Raw genomic sequence first — 20,791 nt, forward strand, 5'->3', positions numbered from 1 at the left:
GCAATTCACACGTGTCCGAAAATAAAATCCAATTATATACGACCATTAAATGGTGCGATGTAAAAATTTCAATTTATCACATATATGCTATTGTGATCACTTGTCGCTCATAAACCATGACAATTTACGAGAATTAACGTAATGAAATAGCGTTGAAAAGCAAACTTCAAAATAATTGAATGTGTATTATTCAATAGTGAATCAGAATTCAATAGTGAATCAAGTTAAATTTAACATTTATCATTATATCGAAACTAAGCGGTCGTTTTCCTTTCTGAAACTTAATATATCTAAACATTACTTAAAACTGATCACAAACGCATGTCTCGTAAAGAAGTACTTTATTGTCTCATAAATATATATAAAGCTTTCAGTACCAGTCGGAGAAAATCCGCGATGTATTCTCGGCTGAATACCACTCGCTCTCGTCAGTTTTCAACGTCGAAGACACGTCTATCCTCCATGCAAGGTCGAAATGAAGAGCACTCTGTCTCGCGGACACAGCTTATAATCGCCTTCGCCCTAAAATTATATTTTTTATATTTCAGATTAATGAAGCACATGATGATGCGGAACATTATAGTTAAGTACTCGTCATGAGAACACGCGAGAACAGACTAAAGAGCCTGTGCAAAGAAATGTTCATTCAACAACAAACGCTGCGCTACGAACTCCTCGCACACTTGTAAGGCAACCTATACTCGATAAAAATTTGGTCGAACGGCATCCATTCGCACAACCTTATGCACACGCGCAGCGTGTTACCGAGCGAAGACCGACTTCGACTTTATGGAAACCTCATCCTCAATTTCGCACGTCCCGAACGCTCATGCCTTTCAACATCTTCTACTATCGAAAGCAAGCGTATCCATTACATCGACATGCAACGGACGAAAACTTCAGCGTACGGGGAAGCTCCAGCGAGAATGCTCGTGAAAGCGCGGCTATGTTGCAGGGAGAAAAAGATGCGAGTAGCAAGAAGCAGCGAAAGGGAAGGCGGATGACACACACACACATATATATATATATATATGTACATATGTACATATGTACATATATACATACATATATACATATATATACATGTGTGTATGTGTATATATATATATGTATATAAGAAGAAGAGGGCCAAGCGAAAAGGCACGGAAACGCAAAAGGCGAAGCTTGCGGAGAGGCTTCGCGGAGCGCCGGTATTATCATAATAATGGCCAGAGCCATCATCTTTCTCCCCGCCCAACGTCCCGACGCACCCTGGCGTTCCAGCGTCTTCCCGCTCAAGCGCTACCCCGAGAAGACCGCGTCTCCTCCTAATAGCCGCGGCGTGTACATTTACAAATTTAAAATGATAATTCTCTCCGTGGGTGTGGCAAACCGAGGTCATTTGCGCCCTTTCAGCGTCCGGAATCGCTCCGTTATCCCGCACCCTACCGCCGCGTAAGCGGCGGCAGCGGCGGCGGCGACGATGGTGGTAGAAGACGGGCCGATTATGCCGTTTGTAAAAACCGGTCACGGGCGTTTGTCAGACGCCAGGAACAGCCGCGCGCGTCACCTACGCGAGGGGCCGAAGAAGAGGCAGCGCGCGGGTAAAGATATACCGCACGCATCGCCCGCCTGTGCCACGCGCGCCTCGGGAATTAATATTTTAAATCGCCGATCGGGAAATTTTCGGCACGCGCGAATCGCAATCGAGATTTTTCAGTTCTGCGGGCTCGCGATATTTAGTAATTTTCGTGATACCGCTCCTTTCAATAATTTTTTTGCTCTCTCCGAATCAATTTTCTTCACGGACGAATGAAAAATCGCGTTTAATTTCTTCCGCGTCTCACCTTGGTCGGATACTCAAGTCTGGACAGTTAGATAGTTAGTATCTCTAATAAGTTTTTAATAATTCGAGAAAAATCTAGGGAAATATATGGAACTCGTCTGCAAAGGATTCGTTCGCAGAGAACATGGCGCATTAACTTCTCACATCAATGTGACGACTTAAGAATTGCAAAGTTAAGCAGCCTATTCAATCCTTTTCGAATTTAAATCCGCCTGCCCTTCTCGCTGAACATTTAAATCTGTATTTAAGAGGTCTCCGTCGAATAAAGCCTTCATAATTCCGGAATATTTTTAAGACAAAAGTCGTATTTCGAGAGGAACTTAGAAACTCCGAATTGAAAAATCAAGTGTAAATGCGATTGTAGCACAAAGAACACAAGCGTGTGCAAAGAGATGTTAAAATAAACAGTCGCTAAGCGACATACATTCTAAAGAATGTTCTAAATTTCAGCTAAGCAAATTTCTTAGTACACATGTATAATATGTGAGGCTTTCAATAGAGAATCTTGAAACTTACGACGGCCAAGCAAATTTTCTTATGGAATAATCTAATTTTTTATGGAAATACTCGGGAGATGCCCGTATTACCCAAACGGGGAAGCAAAACAAGATAAAATAGAGGGTATGCATATCGCAACACTCACCAGCAATTCCCAGTCGGCGTCGTTTACTAGAACCAGAATACCCGGCCTCCTAAATAAACAAGACAAACTTCTTAAATCGAGTTACAATTCGCCGCAGCAGGCGAGTTGCGTATTAAAAACTTACGGATCCCGCATTAGCACGCTCCCCCTCAATTAGAGAAAGTTAACGAAACGAACGCGAAACGCGGAAGGAACGAAATGACGTCGCGACTTTTGACGCAAAATACTCGCAATGGCGAACGACGAACGAAACTTCGCGAGTGATATCTACCGTTGATTGGCTAGAACGCTAAATTCACGAAACGATCGATCGACACAATGCGACTCTCGTAACCACCTTCACGCGAGATGTTTGCTTTCTCTCGTCGTAAGTCTCTCTCTCTCTCTCTCTCTCTCTCTCTCTCTCTCTCTCTCTCTCTCTCTCTCTCTCTCTCTCTCTCTCTCTCTCTCTGTCTCTCTTTCCTTGTCTTATACCAAAAAAATATACACACTTTGAAACTTTCAATGCACAATGTCGAAATCTGCAACTAACCTGTATTTTCTAACATGATTTCTCTTTCCCTATCGTTGTCCATTTCATCGTGTCGATTGTTCGACAAACGTTCTCGAGAAGTTTCCAGTTACACGATTATACGAACGCTTCTTTCAGCTCAGCTCATGCTAATGACGGTTGAAAGGTTCGTAAAAATGGCAAACGCGAACACGACGTTGCTTCATTAATCTAGTGATTCTAATTAATACACGCCAATAACGCCAGATTGCTGACATCTATATCGCCGCCAGCAAACTACGTATACAGGGCGGCCATTTTACATTCATATATCCTGGTTCCTGGTATCAAATATACCCGTAAAATCATATGTACCGTCACTTCGGCCTGCAGTATTTCTATTAACATATATACATAAAGATCTGAGAGAAAATATAGAAAAATCGCTCTACGTACAATTTTACTCCATTTTATTCATTAAGGCCCTTCTACTTAAAATTCAGTGACAAACGACGCGGCGCTCTCCGACTCCCGACGCGACGTTGCGCGATGCGTCTCATTTAATGCACGGTGGCGACATCTGTAGTCTTACTACCGAAGATGCACGCAGTGAACGCAGTGTGTACGCCATCTTAATTTATGGTATTTTTCTCAGAAGCAAGTCGGAGAAGACGACTTCCACGCGTGTAGCGGTGCTTGTGCATCATCGCGAATTTCAGAGTTTTCCGCTCGATCGTCGAAGATCACGCGATTACGTGCGTTCGACCGGGTCGAGCGTACGCGGGGACAACCGTGAGAGAACACTTACACCGTATCACCCTGCATAAAGAGCTCCGGCCGCTCGGTGAGGAGGTTATCTCGCAACCAGAACAGCAGTCGTCCCAAGGTCCCTGCGGCGTTCGCATGGCGAATTGACGACGGAGGCGTGTAACATTGATCGTATCGTGCAATCTTGACTTAACAAGCGGCATACTTACAGTCGTCGCCAGGTAAGTCCACCTCGTGTTTCTTCTTCTTGCTGAATAATAATTCCGCCCCACCCCTGCGAACATTCGACGGCGGTGATTTATCACGCTGCTCTCCAGACCCGACCGTATATTATCCGGTCGCGCGTTTTGCTTTTCGACCTTACCCGAACTCGATGGTCAGAGGAAGTCCGCTAGCGATCGTCGTGGCCATCGTTGCCACGAAATCGAATGACGCTTTCGAAATTATAATCGGATTGCCGCGCGTACCAGTTGCCACCGCGTTTCCAGTTGCCAACAATAATGGTGTTGCGCGTTCTCGAAAGAACAGCGCTAGTTGTGCCGCCGCTAGTAACCCGAAGTTCTCGCAAGGTGTTCTCCTCCGTTTAGGTTTAGGTTATGTTTATTTAGTCCTCTCTTCCAACGTGCTGAAAGTCGATGACCACTAGAAAGCAAACAGCGACGGTCGATCTTGTGAAAAAAATTGTTGCCGCCTGCTGGGTCATCGATTTCGACGCAATCAATCATGACGCGTCAATAATCCTGGAAAATAACGTACAGAGAAATGAATTGATCAAATACCTCAAATGTGATTAATTAATTCGCTCACACGTGCAAATGCCTCATGCGCTGTACGATTTCGTTCAAACAGGCGATAACGCGCATTTGCTGATCGGCAACGTGAAAGAAAAGAGAGAGAAAGAGAGAGAGAGAGAGAGAGAAAACGCGCAATACGAATTTTCGATTGTACATGCTAATACGGGATCGATTGTTGCAAATAAAACAAAACCAAAGAGCCAGCCGGCGTATGTGTATGCGGTTTTCTGTGACTGCACCGCGAAAGCACATGCGCGCAAGTAACGGTAACCTTGGCGTTCGCGACGATGTATTTGCACTGCGCACGGCGCAGTGAGAGATAAAATATCTCACATATTGAGTCGCGATATTATGAAAATAACGCTTCGCATGATCTAATATATCCGATTACCGATATATAAACCGACCTGGATAATCTCACGAACGATAAAGACAAAGCTGCCGCGCTCGGCAGCTCTGCGTTGTGCGTACGCTCCTGCTGCGAAGCGCAGGTCATTAATCTCTCGACGATTGGAACGATTGGTGTTGAAAGAGCTCGGAGGGACGGACGCGCGGTCGGTCGTTTGGATATTGATTCGCGTTATCGAGAAAGAACGAACATTGCTTACGAGACGGTGTAAAGTGAAAGACGAAATGCTGGCTCGCGCACGGTAATGTCGTACGAAAGGCCTCGCTGCGGACACCACACCACCGTAATGGCGGCTGATGAGAAAGTGTTTTTCAACACGCTGCACGTACATTCGCTGGACCGGCGAACGCTCGGGATATACTACCTGGAATAGAGATTGTCACAGTGCTTTAGCAACACTCGACGTTTGTCTCCCCCCCCCCCCCCGACGCTCCCGATAATAGTCGGACGTTTTCTCGCCCCGCTCGTAGCTTTCCACGATGTCGGAGAACAGCGAGCATTCGCCTGACGACACCGAGGCGGAAACAAAGGCGACGGAGGATGTGCCCAACGATTCGTCCAAGAGCGAAACGAAATTAATGATGGATCAAACAGACACGGCGCTGCTGGAGGATGAGGAAATGCCGACGTACATTAGCGTGTCCAGTGTTTCCAGACGCGACGACTCGTCGGAAGTTGCGAACGCGAAACAGCCGGAAAATATGCCCATGGAGGAGGAACGTAGCCCGAGCCCTGATCACAGCGATGATCAAGAGGCGAGCAGCATATACGTATTATCATCTGGAGAGGAAACTGATCAGCATCCCTACAATGATGAGGATGACGAAGATGAATATGGGGATAGTGATGGTAAGTTGACGAAAGGACGCATATATATGATGATGACTAAATTAAAACAGTTTTTTCTCGTACATATTGTCAAGTAGAAAACTAAAAAATATTTATATCATTTATATCAATATGTATAAATATATATTTTAAATGTACATGTTAATAAAATAATTGTTTCTTTCGTACTCTAGATATGGAAAACTTGGAGCTTGACAATGATTCGGATCCAAATCATCCAATTAATATAAAGCATAATATATTGGATGAGGAAGATGACGACGACGATGATGATGATGATGATGATGATGATGATGAAAATCCTAGACGAATGCATAATGATGAGGAAATAGATGACGAATATTATGACAGAGTATCTGCTGATGTAGTTTTGAACAAGAGATTAAGAAGACGTGACAAAGAAAAAAGTTCTTCTCTTCAAGATTTAAACATCTACAGGAATAATATGTATAATGATGTTATAAAGAGGAAACAAATAGCTCTGATGAAAGGTAATTATTTGAACATTCCAGAAAACATAGTGATGTCTCATATTTCACAATCACGTAGAAAGCAACTAGTGCCAGAAAAATATCACCATGTGCAAAGCAAAGTCAAGCTTTATATACAAGATATAAAAGAACAAAATAGACGCTCTGTGGAAAAGCACACAAAAGAGCGTGAAGATGCAATTCATGATAAAAATAATACTGATCATAAAAGCAATGATGCGGATGATGATAAAAACAATGATATGGAAGAGACAAAGCCTACAGTAACCAATAGAACAATAAAAAGTTATGCTGAAAAAACAATCAAGGAGTTAGAAATTGCGGAAGCTTGCGAGAAGGGTAAAATAACTTGCAACATTGCGCCAATAATATTAAACGGTCAAGATAATAAAAAGAACAACTTAAAATCGGTACAAGAAGAAGATATAGGTGCACAGGTTGAAATCCAAATAAGTGCACCTTTTGAATTAACGCAAGATAAAAAAGATAATGTAAGCTCTGACGATAAGAAACAAAATGGGATAACCGAAGTTGATTTTACTGAAGGAGAAACACGGCAATTCGGTGTTACCATACAACCATCTTTTATTCAAAATGGTCATCAAGGAATATCACCAGTATTTTCCAATTTACGTACTTTAAGTTATGAAGAATATATGCGTGGTTCTTCGAAATCTAGTCAGAAAACCGATTTAAACCAAAATGCAGCAGTCATTGAACAAGAGCTTACTGTATCTGTAACATACAATGATGCAGAACCAATGGATGTATCGAAGGTAGATGACAATGATACAATGTATCCCATAAGAATCGAGGATATTAAGCACATTAATATAATGGAAAATGAAGGAAAAAGTAATGATGAGAAAGTAACTTTTGATAAAGCAAAGGAAGCATTTAGTAAAACAACTTCGGATCCTTCAGAAGTCAACGCATTGAAAGATCAGTTAAATCAGAAAACTATGCAATACAACACCTTACGTGACACATATCAAAAACAGCTTGCAGAGAATCTAAAAATGAAACAGGAGCTGGAAGAGTTAAGGAAATCTCTAGCAAAATATGAAAAGGGAAATAAATCTCCGGCACAGAAAGTTGCTTGCATCCAAACGGATTTGATGATTGAGATGGAAGATAGAACTTTGTTAGCCAAAGCGACTAATGAAGATCGTGATCAAGCACAGTCTATAAATATAAAGCAGCATAACAATAAAGTATCAGGTAGTAGCGTTTCAACATTAAGCTCTATTGAGCAGTGGACTGATAGTGCATGTAATTTATCAGTATCAATGAAACCACCAGAGGCAATTAAAACGTTACATTCTGACGATAGTATAATACTGACTGATGGTACGCCAAGAAAAAATACACGTACGTTATCTCATGCATTTATAACTTCATCTCGAATTTTACAAACTCTTTCAAATATTACACAAGGGAAAGCAAAACTAGAAAGTCCTTTGGTACAAAATACGAAAAAAAGACTAAATGAAAGTACAGTAATGGATTTGCAAAATAATGATGGTAGCTGTCAAAGTCGACCTTCTAGTCCCAAAAAGAGGAAAATTGCAGATGTTTTAGGACCACCAAACTTTTTACAAAATCTTAAAGTTTCCCAAGATGCAGAATTACAGTTAAATGAAACTCCTAATTCCGAGCATCAATTTAAGTATGCATATGATTTGGTAAATGAGAGATCAGAGTCACAAGAGAATTCATGTAATATTAACACAAGTCAATTAGGAACTGCAACATCTCTAGAAAATAAAACCGAAAATACTGATGATCCAGAAGACAATGTAAAGTGCTTTGTATATCATGAGAATGAAAACAGTGCTGAACGTAGCTTTCTGATCCAAGCGGAGCTGCCCGCAAAAGACAAGATTGTTAATGATAAAGCACGCACGCGAGAATGCGGTCCATTCTTACTCGGTAATGTAGAAGTAAGAATGTCTGAAATAAATGGGACTATCAATATTTGGGGTAAAGAAGTAAGTTCTTTTTATAAATGTATTGTAATACTTGCAATATAAGATATCTTCTTAGAATTATAACATTTAATTTAAATTATATATTTTAGGTCAATGACGAATCCGTAAATGAGAATGACAACGACATAGAAACATTTACTAAAGTAAAAAATGATAAAAAGTGTTACTGCTGGCAAAAGACACGATTCAACGGCAGCAATATAGTGTGTTCGTCAAGTAAAAAATCAAAAATACCAGCTAAATTGGACTTGAGTTCAGCTACATCTAATATTTCGTGTCCGCATTCAATGTCATTTAATCATACGCCTAAACCACACTGTTCAATGAGTAAAGCACATACGGATAGTGCATGTAGTCCAAATGTATGCGTTTCCATTTCTGAAGACTGTGATTCCTCGAAACATCGTAAAGAATGGCTGAAGTATAAACGAATACATCCCGAAGAAAAATCACATTCCTGCTGTACTCACCTACAAAACCTAGAGCAAAAATGTAATTGTCTTATACACAAGGAAAAACAAAAGTTCGAGGATAGTTGTAACTGTAGCAAAGATAAATGTGGCGTTAATAAGGAACATCGGCAAAGTTTTTCAAACGTTCCAACGCCTAACAAACATTTAAATGAAAATGTTAACCCCACCGTCACAGAGGACAATGAGCTTACATGCGGCTACCATACGCCATGTCATCACTCGCTACATGAACCGAGGGAGCATTGTTTAGAGGATCATAAACGTTGTAATACATCGATGGAAACTTCCTCATGCGAGCAATTAAAAATGAATACAGATCAAGAATGTAATGAATCGTGTAATTATCATTCTTCCAACATAAATGAGGAAGAACCATTAATAATGCATAAACAATTCAATGAGACTCCAGAGGTGAGCGTCGCAAGAAAATTGACTAATATTTTTTATAAGAATTCATGCTTATAATTGTAATTATTAATTTTGTTTGTTTCCCTCAGACACGACGACGTAAGTTAAACGGTAAAAGAGTGCGAAATATTTTAATGGACTTTTTACGAGGATGCGGAGATTGTTATAATCCTAATGCACCTAGTACTAGCAAAAGCTGCTCGCATAAGAAGGAGGGACCTTATTCAACGAATTGTTCTCCCCAAATCAAAATTTCGCCGTGTGCATCTGCAGAACCTTCATGTTCGAATCAAGGACAGTCTGCTGGAAGGTGTGTTTTTAAACGTTTTTCGAGTATTCTTTTCAATTTGCACACAGTGTCCGAAAATTGACTAAATATATGCACACACTGTTACAAGTGTCAATATAGTACAGTGGTAACATATCATCGAGAATTTTCACACTTTTATAAAAATTAATAATCATATTTGAAGTTATGCCAGGTTCAAAATCAAGATTGTTTAATTTTCTCTCGCAGATGTTGTCATGCTTACGCACAGCGAATTGAATCTCAACTGGAAGAATTCCGAGTGGAAATGGAGAAAGTGCGATCGCGTTCGGATGCTATTCTTAATATGCTCAATATGCTTCACACGGTGGACACGAATTAACGGAATTCATCTGGATGTTAACTATATCTATATCGCATATGTACATATATCATATTCTTGTTTTAATTTCTTTTTTGGTCGACTCTTACGTTACTATCATATATCAGATTCTCAAACTTATTTGCATATAAGAAACATACATATAGTCGATTTATTAAATAAAATATACATCTAATAAAACGCAAATGTTTGCAACAGATATACGCATATCCAATAGTCGTATATGCCGGTTTTTGGTTGAGATTAGCACGTTCGTAATCACGATTCATTTGGGAAATCCGTTTCACAATTCATCCTGTATTTCTTCTTATGCAATTGTATAAAACAGACAATTTGTTTATATAAAAAAAAAATAGTCGTGAAAAATGATTGCGGATGTAAGAAAATGATCGCTGTCATATATGTGACATAGACTGTGATCAGTCACGCATATGTGTAACGCTGATAGCGTGTGAACGTGTTAATGTATTAAAATTAATAAATAACGGCTATATATTGGCTTTATAAGTTCCTTTTCTGATTTAAAAAATATCATTTATAGTTTATATATGTTTATAAAAGAAACGACAGAGTATGTAAGTTATTTTTACAAAATGACTTTGTCAAATTGTGTCAGTAGTCAGTATCGTATGAAATAAAAATGTGCGCAACCAGAATATATGCGGTAATACGTGGCAATTTATTATCGTAAAATTCGTTATGTTGAATTAAAATATAATATTATGTTGAAAATCACATGAACCGTTTAATAATTGCAGTCGCAAGAATCATATCCCAAGCCTGGAGCATCTCCCGTTGGGACACTAGTCGGTGTCTCTCCTTGGCCAATAAGAATGTTACTGTAAGAGGTCTTGAGATAGTTCACATGGCCTTGCAGAGATCTTATGCGCCCTTGTGCTTGTTCGAAGGCCTCGTTCAAGTTATTTATTTGACTCTGCATCTTTTGTCTGATCTGCGTTAGACGTTAACGGAAAACATACACAGTTGATACGTCCCCTTTCTATTAAGAACAGGCAAATTAATTTATTTCAAACTCTTTAAAAGTTACTTCGTCTCTATCTCGCTGTGCAGCCCGCGCTGTTGCTCTACATTGTGCCAATTCTCTCTCCATTTCAGCGATCTGACGTTGCATCGACCATCGCAAATTTTCGCATCGGTCTTTCGTTCTCGCTACTTGTCGCGCAGACTCCTCTCTTACCTTGGAAGAAAAGCAAGATGTGTCAGAGTATATTCTCGCGAAGAAATCCCTTTTACCCGTGACCGAAACCGACTTGTTCCAGCTGCGACAACAGTTGCGTATTTTCGTGCATCTTCTCGTCCATGCGCTTTTGAAGTTGCGCCTTTTGCTCTTCCAGTCGTGTCAGCGTGTTCTTCATTCTTTCATTTTCGTTTCGCAGTTCACCGCACTTCTTCTCTATCTCTTCGAATCGACCGGTCCCTTGTCCCCTTTCGCCCTATGTGTGAAACGACTCGTCATAATAATATTCCACCGAACTAACCAAGTATCCGCCAAAGTAGTGAGTTACAACCAAAAGTGTCTGATACTGAGCGTGCAACACTTCCATTTCATTTTGTTGAATCTGAAGTTTGTCCTTGTATCCCTGCAATTCCCGCGACAGATCCTCGCAATTGCGTTCGGCGATCAGGCGCATTTGCTGTGTCTCTTGCAACTTTGTTTGCGACTGTTTCAGGATGTCGGGCAATGGCGCAAGCTCGGCTAATTTTTCTTGGAATTGATTCTGAGTGTTGTGTCAACGTTATATATACGTGTGTAGTACGAATGTGATTGTGCAAGAATTTATATATGTATCGATCCCCTAAGAATATTAGAACTTTAATAACTCGACGAAAATAATAAATAATATTCTGTGTACTTTAACACGACCGATTTCCAAAGTGACGTTCTCGTTCATCCGCGCGTTATCCATTTCCATAAGATCCATCTGCCTTCGTTGCTCTTCAACTTGTTGCTGGGCCTGAATTGTATAAATTTCTCAATTTTATAATTGTCTACATACACAGATAAATAAATGAATCAAGCGCAATTTAGTCCCAATAAAAGCCACAAAAGACAGCGACCGACCTGCAGATATTTATTGCGATAATCCTCCAATTGAGCCGATAGATCCTGAGTGGTAGAACGAAGTTCCTCTAGTTCATCTTGCGTTTCTCTCATTCGCTGTTTCGCCACCATTAAAGCCTGTTCCTGCTCGACGAGTTGCTCCTTATGGCCTGTGTTCGCAAAATAATTTACATCAACATGTTAAGTCGAAAGGCGACATGCGCCACTTTTTGATCGGTCCTTTGCAGAAATCTACCCTCGAAGTTTCCCCTTTCCTCCTCTATGAGTTTCAGTCGTTCTTGAGCGTCTATCATCTTGATCTCTATTCGTTCTTTCTCCTCCTTCGCATCGCGCAGATCCTGCTTCATTTTCTCCGCGTCAATTCTCATGCACGATACCTCGCACAACTTGTTTTTATAATCTTCCTGCAGTCGAGCGTATTGTTCGCGAAGATCGCGGAATTGCTGCTGAGTGCTGGTGCCCTTTGGTCACAGGACATACAGATATGATTACCTAACGCGTTCTGAATTTTCTTTAAGTTACAATCGTGCAATTTTCTTTAAGTTACCATAGGTGCACTTGTGCAAGAACCAGTGCATTTCGGAGGTATAGCTTGCGGCGCAGTCATCTGCACCTGTTCAAAAATATTGTAAAAAGAAATATGTTGTAAAGAAGATATTAGTCAGCCTTAAATCTTCCGCTCGAAAAAAAAAACAAGAAAAAGGTGAGAAATCTTGTACTTTGGTGGGAGATACCGTCGGTGCAGCCCTTTCGGGCCCTTTCGGCGAAATAGATCTCAACGCCGAGGGTGTCACGCACGTCGAAACCGGAGGAGGACAGATACACGGTGCGCAAGGTCCTGTGCATTTGAGTAATTTACGTTGTTGCTCCAATTGCTGCCGCTCCCGTTGCACGTTCGCTAATTCCACCTGCATGTTGCGTATCTCACACTCCATACTGCCTAATTGTTGTTTCTGAAGAGATGAAACAAGATAGCGTCGTATACTGTCGTGCACGACTCGTCCGATCGCTTCTTACTGCCTTGTAGAATATAGAGGTATATCAAAACGATTTGCAGTTCTCAAGACTCACTAGCTGTTTGGCACTGGTGTCGTAAGTCATGAGTTGATCCTCCAATTCTGCGGGACATGTTCCTTGAGGAAGCGATGTTTTCACACCAGGGATAACACCTCGCGTGCACATCTCGGTGTTTGGCGGAATGTTCTTGGCGGAATTATCTTCGAGATAAGGCGCCTCTGTTACCGATCCACCCCCAGTAAGTCTTGGCGAAACTGCGAATGGACACGTTACTTCGTCAATGTGAAAATTCGGCGCACGAACGGCGTATCGTATCTCTCAGTAAGTATAAGACGTTCCAAGTTCTATCGTGCTATTTTTCATAGCATATTTTACGACATATTTGTCGACATATCTCGTCAGATTGAGTAAAATTAGACAGTTTCGTACAGCATGCGGTTCCTGCAGTCGATGACAAAGTGTCAGCGAACTGTGGCTGACGGGAACAGCATTTGCATTGACAGGACGTGTCGTCGCGAGGCAGCGCGCTGGCATATGAATGCGTTGGTATTGATGGTGATGTTAATTGGGATGTTTGGTTAACACCTGGACTGATGCTATAACCGCAAGTAGGAGTGGTCATTAGCTGACTCAAAGTGGCCAATCGACTGTTTAATTCCTTATTCTCTTTGACGATCATACGCATTTCCGCTTGCAGGCCACATACTTTCCTTTCTAAACCATCGATGGCTGCGTCCTTTTCCAGTAAAGCTTCTTCTAGTTTGTACCTGTTTGCAGAATAGTACGACTTAGCTTATAACGCCAATCACTCGTCCGTTTTACCCTAAAATCCGATCAAACGAGATATACCAAACGGGTGTCGACCGAACCGTGTTATAAAATCTTTTCTCAGAAGCAAAGTAATTGATAACGCGTATATTTAAATCGCTGACACGTCACGAGACCGAATCGTACATAATTAACGTACGACTAACACGCTTCGGCTAAAAACATCGTGATATCGTCGCCGAGGAAACCATATAACTTTCAAGTATTTATTCGCCCTTCTACTATTCGCTATATAAATAACTATCGAGTCAGGAGATTCTTTTATACCGAGTGCGCCGAAAAAGGTCCAACAAAACAGGTATTTTGCTTTCCCAATTAAAGATAGATAACTATTTTAAATTGAGAGATTTTCTTTCGTATTGATGCAGATTTTCAATTAAGCCTGTTCATTTTCTAATATATTTTTTAAATTTTACAGCGTGCGAGAAACGAGCGTACTTTCCACCTTCCAGCTGAGCATTTTCTTTAACAAGTTTCTCTTGCATCGTTAATGACTCTGTCAACTGGCCGGTTAAACGTTCGAAACATTTTCCTCTTCCTTTCCGTTCGCTGTCCGCTATTACAATTTTTGGAAACTTATCTTCCGAGGGGCCGCAAACGATTACTCTCGGCAGCCTGATTTCACGATAAAAGCATATAGCCAAGATATGTTGTATTTCGTGCGTGAATCATCGATGTTGTGTACACGCTGATAACATGTGTTGCAACGCAAGATAAAATTTTTTCATTATTAAAAAAGACAACATATGATGACTCGGCGATGATTACGATATAGAATGCGTGTTAAAATATATTGACAGAATTTTTATGGTTGAAATATGACTTACTTATCTTCAGGATACTTTATTCGTGGCAGTTCAAAGCGATCTTTCTCTTGAATCTTGAGCGTTTCTACATCTCTTTCCTCTTCTTCAGGTATTTTTTCAATTTCCTCCATAACACGTATTTTATCGGGTTCTAACGAATCATCATAAGGTATCTCTAGATTTTTTAACATCTGTAATATACTTATCGTGTTTTTTTCTTCATAATTTTGCTATTTCTTATTTCATTAACGAACATTATCGCTTAGTTACATACGTCGACTTAACGCAAATACGCAATTATGTGTTAAATAATTTGTAATCTATATTTTGTACCGAGAATGTGTTTATTAAAGCTACCGTTAATCGAGATTGCTCCGTCAGCCGCTCGAGTTCGCCTAATTTCAATAGGAGAGCCTCTTGTTTCATTTTAATTAACTGTGTTTCCTCTTCTGTTAAGTCATGTTTCTATATTTATATATGTTATATAAAAAAACATAATTAGAAATTATACATTAATAATAATACTGAAATATATATGAAGAACGATGGAACATTACCTCTGATAAATCTTCAATTTCGTCACGTATTTGTTGAATTTCAATGTTTAGTGTAATACATTTCTCATTCAATACTTTCAACTCTACAATCAAGCCCACATCAGTTAAAGAATTCATTAGAGCCGTCAATAATTATTTTATCGACAATGTTTTTCCATAGACGTGTATGTCATCTAATATTTTCGATGATGTTAAACAAGCCCCCGAGGGATGAGACGCCAATTCTGATATTCATACACATACCACAGAATCCTAAAATATCACGAATGCCTACCTTCTGCGATATCAGGTGGGAAGAAAGAAATTGGGAATTTCTTTTCTTCGATCTTATCTTCATCTTCGTCAGTGATGACTTTTTCTATGATAACATCTCTACCTTCGCGTTCCTCTTCTCCCTCGTCTTTTTTTTCGTCCATAATTTTATCCTCTGGAAGGTTTTCGGTCGTCTCAGTAACATCCTCAATTATTGGTTCTTCTTCTTCTTCCGCTTTTGTCACCTTTTCCTCCTCCTCCTCCTCCTCCTCCTGTTTTTCTGGCACGTCACCCTCATTTTCAGTCATATTTCTACAAATATATTATCTGTTTACATCAAAAATTAATAAGCGCAGAAGTGACTAGAATAGATTATTACTCTGTGTAATTTTCTTTGTTATAAATCAAGTTGTTCTGTTGTAATCCCTTCACAGAGTCTGATGCTTCAATGTATAATTCTTCGTTTGGTTTTAATTCATCTTTAATATCCTCTTGAAAGTACTGTGAAATTTACACAAGATGATGAGAAACATGAAAAATATGTCGCCTTTATGTGAACTACTAATTACATTAGTATCCAATAGATCCTAAGTAGTGTCTTAGTAATGATTTATTATATAATAACATACTATCGACTCAGTGATATGCGTCTCGAAATTCGCCCGTGGTAAGAGAGGTTGTAGAAATAGCGTTTCCACAAGTGGTTCTGATTTTACGTTATCGGGTGCATCAAGTGATTCCGATTTAACATTATCAAGTGCATCAAGTGTAATGAATGATTTCCCTTTAACTGATTGATCTAAACAATAATCGAATGCTAGTTGATACACATCCAGCAAATTTAAAGGTTTCTTTATGTCAAAGAGAGATTCTAGTGAGTCAAATGAGTCTTTCTTCAAGCGTGAGACACTGCCGAATTGTCCATTGTTTTGTTGAAGCTTAGGACACTTTCGTCTCGAACCTCCTTTTGAATCGTGAATACTTTTTATCTTGATTGGTAAACGTTCATGCGTATGGGAATGCCTTTGTAAAAGGGAATAATTTCTTACACACGGTCGCCGTTTCTACAATAGGACCAAATCTTGAAGTACTTTTTTATCCATTTATTTTTTATACTTTACGACATTCCTCTATTAATAAGACTACTAGTATTATACATATCATAACGTAATATTTATGTTCCAGTAAAATAAAGTAGATTTCCTGTACTTATGACTTTTGAAAAATGACTGCAACGGAAATTTCTATGAAAAAATGGAACACGTAAATATTCTATTTAGTAATGTTAAGTGCAAATTTTACCTTCATATTTTTACCTTCGAATCAATACTGTTCTTTTGCTAGATTTCGCGAAGTATCTACATGTACAATACGAGTAACCTACAAATTCTTCGTTGTCTCTCGTGATGGAGTTACGGTGTATCGTCAAATAATGTGCCCGGCGATTTAAATTTATTTCGAAAGTATTTTTGCATATTAGTTTACCGTGAGAAAGCTGTAAAATGTAATATATCAGAAATAAAGAGAAGATTAAAATGATATCATATACATAATAATATGTCAATATTATATATCTTACTCACTTCAAAATTCTTCAGAATTCTTTTCGTTGCATACACAACGTTCAATTATTTTTATTTTTCTACAAGATGTATCTGAATATATCATCGCAATATATATTATTTATAATTTACATATAAATTATAAATACTAATCAACAATTTCTCCTTTCTTTTATGAAAGCCAAAAAAATAAAAAAAAAGGAACAACCGTAAAAAATAACTTATATGGGTTTAGCAGTATGTTATTACATTCGGGAAACGAAACAATTTATATTTTTTTAATTTAGCTGAACAGCTAAATTTAACTAAATTTTTTTTTCATTTGTCTTCTTCCTCTATATATGATTATATCGACCGAGTGAATATAGTAGTGACCAGTAGGTACAATAGAAAAAATACCAGGGCTATATAAACACGTGTGAATCTCTTTATAAACTTTCAATAATATGTAATACATTTGTTATAACGATACATGTGAGATAGTTTATGAGGACAAACGGAACGCATAATATCTTACCATATTTAAAAGATCACCTAATACTATCTGATATATGAGATATATGAAATAAAGGTTATGGAAGGCAGTAAGTACCTTATAGATAACCTCTGAATAGAAAAATAGATCGAATATATTTCTAAAGGCTAAGAACTTTTCTCTTTTCCGTTGAATTCTTTAACTCGATTTAAGTATTTTCCTTTCAAAATATTTCCTTAACAGAAATGTCAAGATACCTGATATACATTTTGGTTATATATATGATAACCCAGGTAGCAAAAATTTCTGAAATGCTTCTTAAAGTTATCTTAAAGATGTCTAAAATATATTTTTCTTGTTCAGATGTCTTTCAAATGTCGTAAAATTTCTTTTAGAAGCTTTTAGTCTCTTTTAGAAACTTTCACTATTTTTGAAGCAACTGAAAGTTTTTTCAAAAACCAAACTTGAAAACTGTATGTGAACAAGTCAAATTTTATATTCAGTTCTATTTCAAATAGAATTTGTTTCAACATATTTATAATTTAAAAATTAACGATAAAAATATTCAATATTAAAAGTTAAAAACTTACAGCCAAATTATAATTTTCATTGATATTTACACTAAGGACAAACCAAATTTATATTAATCAAAGGATCTATAAATGAACATGCTAATCTCTAGTTTCCCATGAAAATAATGATACTTTTTATAGTCTATTTGTCTTGAATTACAATCTCATGTTTTATAATAATTTTGCTTTATTATGATAGATGAAGTTGCAATGCAAGTAGAAGAACAAGTTGCAGAAACAGCAGAAGAAGTAGAAGAAGCTGAAGAAGCAGAGGAAGCAGAAGATGCTCATGAAAATCTTTCTAATGATGACAATGCTCAAAATAATGTTGAAAAACACATATATGCTGGAAGTTCACAAGAAGGTATTTTTGTGTATTAATTTTTTAAAAATATTTTTTAGGTTTATGTATATATATATATATATATATTATAATTAAATAAAATTAAATTTATAGTAGATAAGAAGAATGTGAAGTTAAACGAATCAAATATTGAAGACTCTGATCAGGCATGTCCAATTTGTATGGAGCAGTGGACTAGCTCAGGAGATCACCGTTTATGTTGCTTACGATGTGGACATTTGTTTGGACACAGTTGTATTTTGAAATGGTTACAATGTTGTGTAAGCGCAAATCGACGTTGTCCGCAATGCAATAAGAAAGCTGTAGAAAGGCATATTAGATTTTTATACGCAAAAAAAATTTCATCAAAAGATACTGGTGAATTAGAAAAAATAAAAAATGACTTACATAATGTGACGGCCGAAAAGAATAACATACAAACAGAATTAGCGCAATATAAAATACGCGTGAATATATACGAACAAAAAGTGGCTAGCATGAAAAATCGTATTATTGAACTGGAAAACCAACAAATAGAAATCAATACTCATATGAACCAAAACGTTTCAAGCTTGTCTGCTAAGAAGTTTCATATGGAACGTTCTATAGATATCTCCAAAGATGGTGAATGTCGTATATTAGATTATAATCCATGGTACAACATTTTGGTTGTTTCTCAAAAAGCAACAAACATCTTATTCACTGGATATGGTGTAAGAAGAATTGATCCTACAAACTTACAAGCAAAGCAGTTTATCTATTTACATAGTCAGGCTATAAGAGATATAACGTTTCATTCCATGCAACCATCACTTCTTCTAAGCGTTGGCTTTGATAAATGTGCAAAGTTAATGGACATTCAAAATAACATGGTACTACACACATTCCAAACAGAAAGCCCACTGTGGAGTTGCTGTTGGTCAGGTGATAACTCAAACCTTTTACTAGTTGGTGCTCAAAATGGATCCATTACTCGGTTCGACATTAGACAAATTTCTAGTCCCGTTGATACCTTGAGTGGTCAGAGTGATAGATCACCAGTTGTATCTATGGCAACAGTACAACCGAATCCTGGCAGTGGTATCGGTAGAGGCGGATTTATAGCGTGTCAGTTGAACACATGTTATGCGTATGAATCTAAGAATTCTAATTATTTATCTAAACAGGTATTTTTAGAAGGTCCTTTTATTTCGGTGTGTTATGATGAGAAAAGCAAACACGCCCTTATATCTTCCCGTCCTAATGCCAGACAACCATATGCAAGACACGCAGTATGTACCATGGAAAGAGGTAGTGAAGAAGTGATTATGTGTAGTGTTATACATACATTCAATGCTGGCAATTCTCAAAAGCTTTTGTCTCGACCATGCCATATATATACGGAAAATGATACATTAATAGCAGCACATCAAGAAGCAAGTAGTAATATATCAATATGGAGCGTAACAAGTGGCAAACAGTTACAAATACTTCCAGTATCAGATCCTGTTATGGATCTATGTTCATTTACAGTTCATAATGATTTGTTGTTAGCAAGTCTTTCTTCAAAAAAGCTTAGGCTGTATAATTGTGGGCAAATAACATGCGCATAAATTAAAAAAAAAAATGTACAAAATAATGTAGTATTGTGACAAAATGAATTATTATTCTTCTATATATACTCCTTTTTTATATTCTTATATACTCAAAAATCTTTATTAAAGGAAAAAATAAACTTACTTAAAACTTACTTGCTGCACAATAATCTTTCATTATTTTATAATGTATTATTTTTTGCATTTGTGCGTGCGTGTGTATGTGTGTGTATGTTTCGGTAAATAGTAACACTTCATATATTGAATTCAGCACATTTTATAAAACGTATCTATTTCACATCATTGTAATCCGTATAGAACATATTGCATTACTGTAGGATTACTCTTGATGCTTTAGAGAACGAATATCATCGTTGTCATTGTGATTTTGATAAATTCGAAACAATGTGGAAAAAGATTATTTTATTTTTTCATGATATTAAACATTACAGCGATTAAAAACATCAAAGAACATGGAATATCGGATTTCATTAATAAACAAACCCATATGATCATACTTTGTGAACTGAACGTTTAAAAAAGAACAAGTAAAACAAACCAGTTTTCACAATGGACTGACAACTGTTGACATAAATCTAACACGTAGACTATAAAGATCAAAACTACAATCTGACAAAATCATTATTAAATTTTTATCTTTTTATAGTATAACAATTTAACATTTGATTATACAAAAAACTATGCATTTCTGCATCATATACATTATTATACAAATGATGAGCTACTCAAATTTCCACTTTCATTTACTTGCTATCTCTTGCTCTAGGATCTTTTTTGTAATCAGTAAGTTAAATTATTTGTTTTCGTCGAATGTGAGGATTGGAAATAATAAGCTGAAAGTTTATTTAGTAGTTAACTTTGTCCAATTATAATTTGAGTTTTACACGTAACATAGAATTTAACTGAAATT

At 37.7% G+C, this 20,791-nt stretch overlaps 4 protein-coding genes across 10 annotated transcripts; 2 read left to right on the forward strand and 2 right to left on the reverse strand.

Moving 5' to 3' along the window:
- Window positions 1-324: 324 nt before the first annotated feature.
- Window positions 325-5,411, reverse strand: Urm1 (Ubiquitin-related modifier 1). Of its 6 annotated transcripts, none has more exons than XM_025304436.1 (6): window positions 5,129-5,411; window positions 4,091-4,368; window positions 3,936-4,000; window positions 3,767-3,848; window positions 2,469-2,517; window positions 325-522 (listed from the first exon to the last, which is right to left on the reverse strand). In XM_025304436.1, the coding sequence occupies exons 2-6, from the start codon at window positions 4,135-4,137 to the stop codon at window positions 454-456; spliced, it is 312 nt and encodes a 103-aa protein (XP_025160221.1). In that variant the 5' UTR covers window positions 4,138-4,368; window positions 5,129-5,411; the 3' UTR covers window positions 325-453. The 6 variants fall into 6 exon arrangements, with proteins under 6 accessions (XP_025160221.1, XP_011138531.1, XP_011138532.1 ...); XM_011140229.3 differs by having other exon boundaries at window positions 4,091-4,466; XM_011140230.3 differs by having other exon boundaries at window positions 4,091-4,466; window positions 5,120-5,273.
- Window positions 3,766-10,526, forward strand: LOC105182641 (MATH and LRR domain-containing protein PFE0570w). Its single transcript, XM_011140232.3, has 6 exons — window positions 3,766-3,947; window positions 5,400-5,778; window positions 5,952-8,260; window positions 8,350-9,144; window positions 9,231-9,451; window positions 9,659-10,526. The coding sequence occupies exons 2-6, from the start codon at window positions 5,409-5,411 to the stop codon at window positions 9,789-9,791; spliced, it is 3,828 nt and encodes a 1,275-aa protein (XP_011138534.2). The 5' UTR covers window positions 3,766-3,947; window positions 5,400-5,408; the 3' UTR covers window positions 9,792-10,526.
- On the reverse strand, window positions 9,920-15,978 carry LOC105182642 (centriolin). Its single transcript, XM_019841148.2, has 18 exons — window positions 15,964-15,978; window positions 15,714-15,835; window positions 15,357-15,646; window positions 15,083-15,165; window positions 14,883-14,990; window positions 14,547-14,716; window positions 14,158-14,334; window positions 13,321-13,658; window positions 12,946-13,145; window positions 12,609-12,827; window positions 12,422-12,487; window positions 12,110-12,335; window positions 11,875-12,023; window positions 11,666-11,767; window positions 11,321-11,530; window positions 11,063-11,245; window positions 10,840-10,989; window positions 9,920-10,743 (listed from the first exon to the last, which is right to left on the reverse strand). Exons 3-18 carry the CDS (start codon window positions 15,640-15,642, stop codon window positions 10,537-10,539), a joined length of 2,874 nt encoding a protein of 957 aa, XP_019696707.1. The 5' UTR covers window positions 15,643-15,646; window positions 15,714-15,835; window positions 15,964-15,978; the 3' UTR covers window positions 9,920-10,536.
- Window positions 15,979-17,310: 1,332 nt separating this feature from the next.
- Window positions 17,311-19,926, forward strand: Rfwd3 (ring finger and WD repeat domain 3). Of its 2 annotated transcripts, none has more exons than XM_011140228.3 (3): window positions 17,311-17,480; window positions 18,143-18,307; window positions 18,401-19,926. In XM_011140228.3, exons 1-3 carry the CDS (start codon window positions 17,471-17,473, stop codon window positions 19,876-19,878), a joined length of 1,653 nt encoding a protein of 550 aa, XP_011138530.1. In that variant the 5' UTR covers window positions 17,311-17,470; the 3' UTR covers window positions 19,879-19,926. The 2 variants fall into 2 exon arrangements, with proteins under 2 accessions (XP_011138530.1, XP_025160217.1); XM_025304432.1 differs by having other exon boundaries at window positions 18,404-19,926.
- The last annotated feature ends 865 nt before the right edge of the window (window positions 19,927-20,791 follow it).

The sequence above is a fragment of the Harpegnathos saltator genome, unplaced genomic scaffold (genome assembly GCF_003227715.2).
Source record: "Harpegnathos saltator strain DR-91 unplaced genomic scaffold, Hsal_v8.6 scaffold61, whole genome shotgun sequence".
Classification (NCBI taxonomy): Eukaryota; Metazoa; Arthropoda; class Insecta; order Hymenoptera; family Formicidae; genus Harpegnathos; species Harpegnathos saltator.

Bases quoted from the DNA above. Each gene is read 5' to 3' on its own strand.
- Urm1 (XM_025304436.1), bottom strand. From the start codon at position 4,137: ATGGCCACGACGATCGCTAGCGGACTTCCTCTGACCATCGAGTTCGG. The intron at 3,849-3,935 runs GTAAGTATGCCG...CGAACGCCGCAG, and splicing joins GGACTTACCTGGCGACGACT to GGACCTTGGGACGACTGCTG. The intron at 523-2,468 runs GTGAGTGTTGCG...ATATAATTTTAG, and splicing joins ACGCCGACTGGGAATTGCTG to GGCGAAGGCGATTATAAGCT.
- LOC105182641 (XM_011140232.3), top strand. From the start codon at position 5,409: ATGTCGGAGAACAGCGAGCATTCGCCTGACGACACCGAGGCGGAAACA. The intron at 8,261-8,349 runs GTAAGTTCTTTT...TATATATTTTAG, and splicing joins TCAATATTTGGGGTAAAGAA to GTCAATGACGAATCCGTAAA. The intron at 9,452-9,658 runs GTGTGTTTTTAA...TTTCTCTCGCAG, and splicing joins CAAGGACAGTCTGCTGGAAG to ATGTTGTCATGCTTACGCAC.
- LOC105182642 (XM_019841148.2), bottom strand. From the start codon at position 15,642: ATGACTGAAAATGAGGGTGACGTGCCAGAAAAACAGGAGGAGGAGGAG. The intron at 14,991-15,082 runs GTAATGTTCCAT...ATATAAATATAG, and splicing joins AAATTGAAGATTTATCAGAG to AAACATGACTTAACAGAAGA. The intron at 14,717-14,882 runs GTAGCTTTAATA...AGTATATTACAG, and splicing joins CGGAGCAATCTCGATTAACG to ATGTTAAAAAATCTAGAGAT.
- Rfwd3 (XM_011140228.3), top strand. The intron at 18,308-18,400 runs GTATTTTTGTGT...TTAAATTTATAG, and splicing joins TGCTGGAAGTTCACAAGAAG to TAGATAAGAAGAATGTGAAG.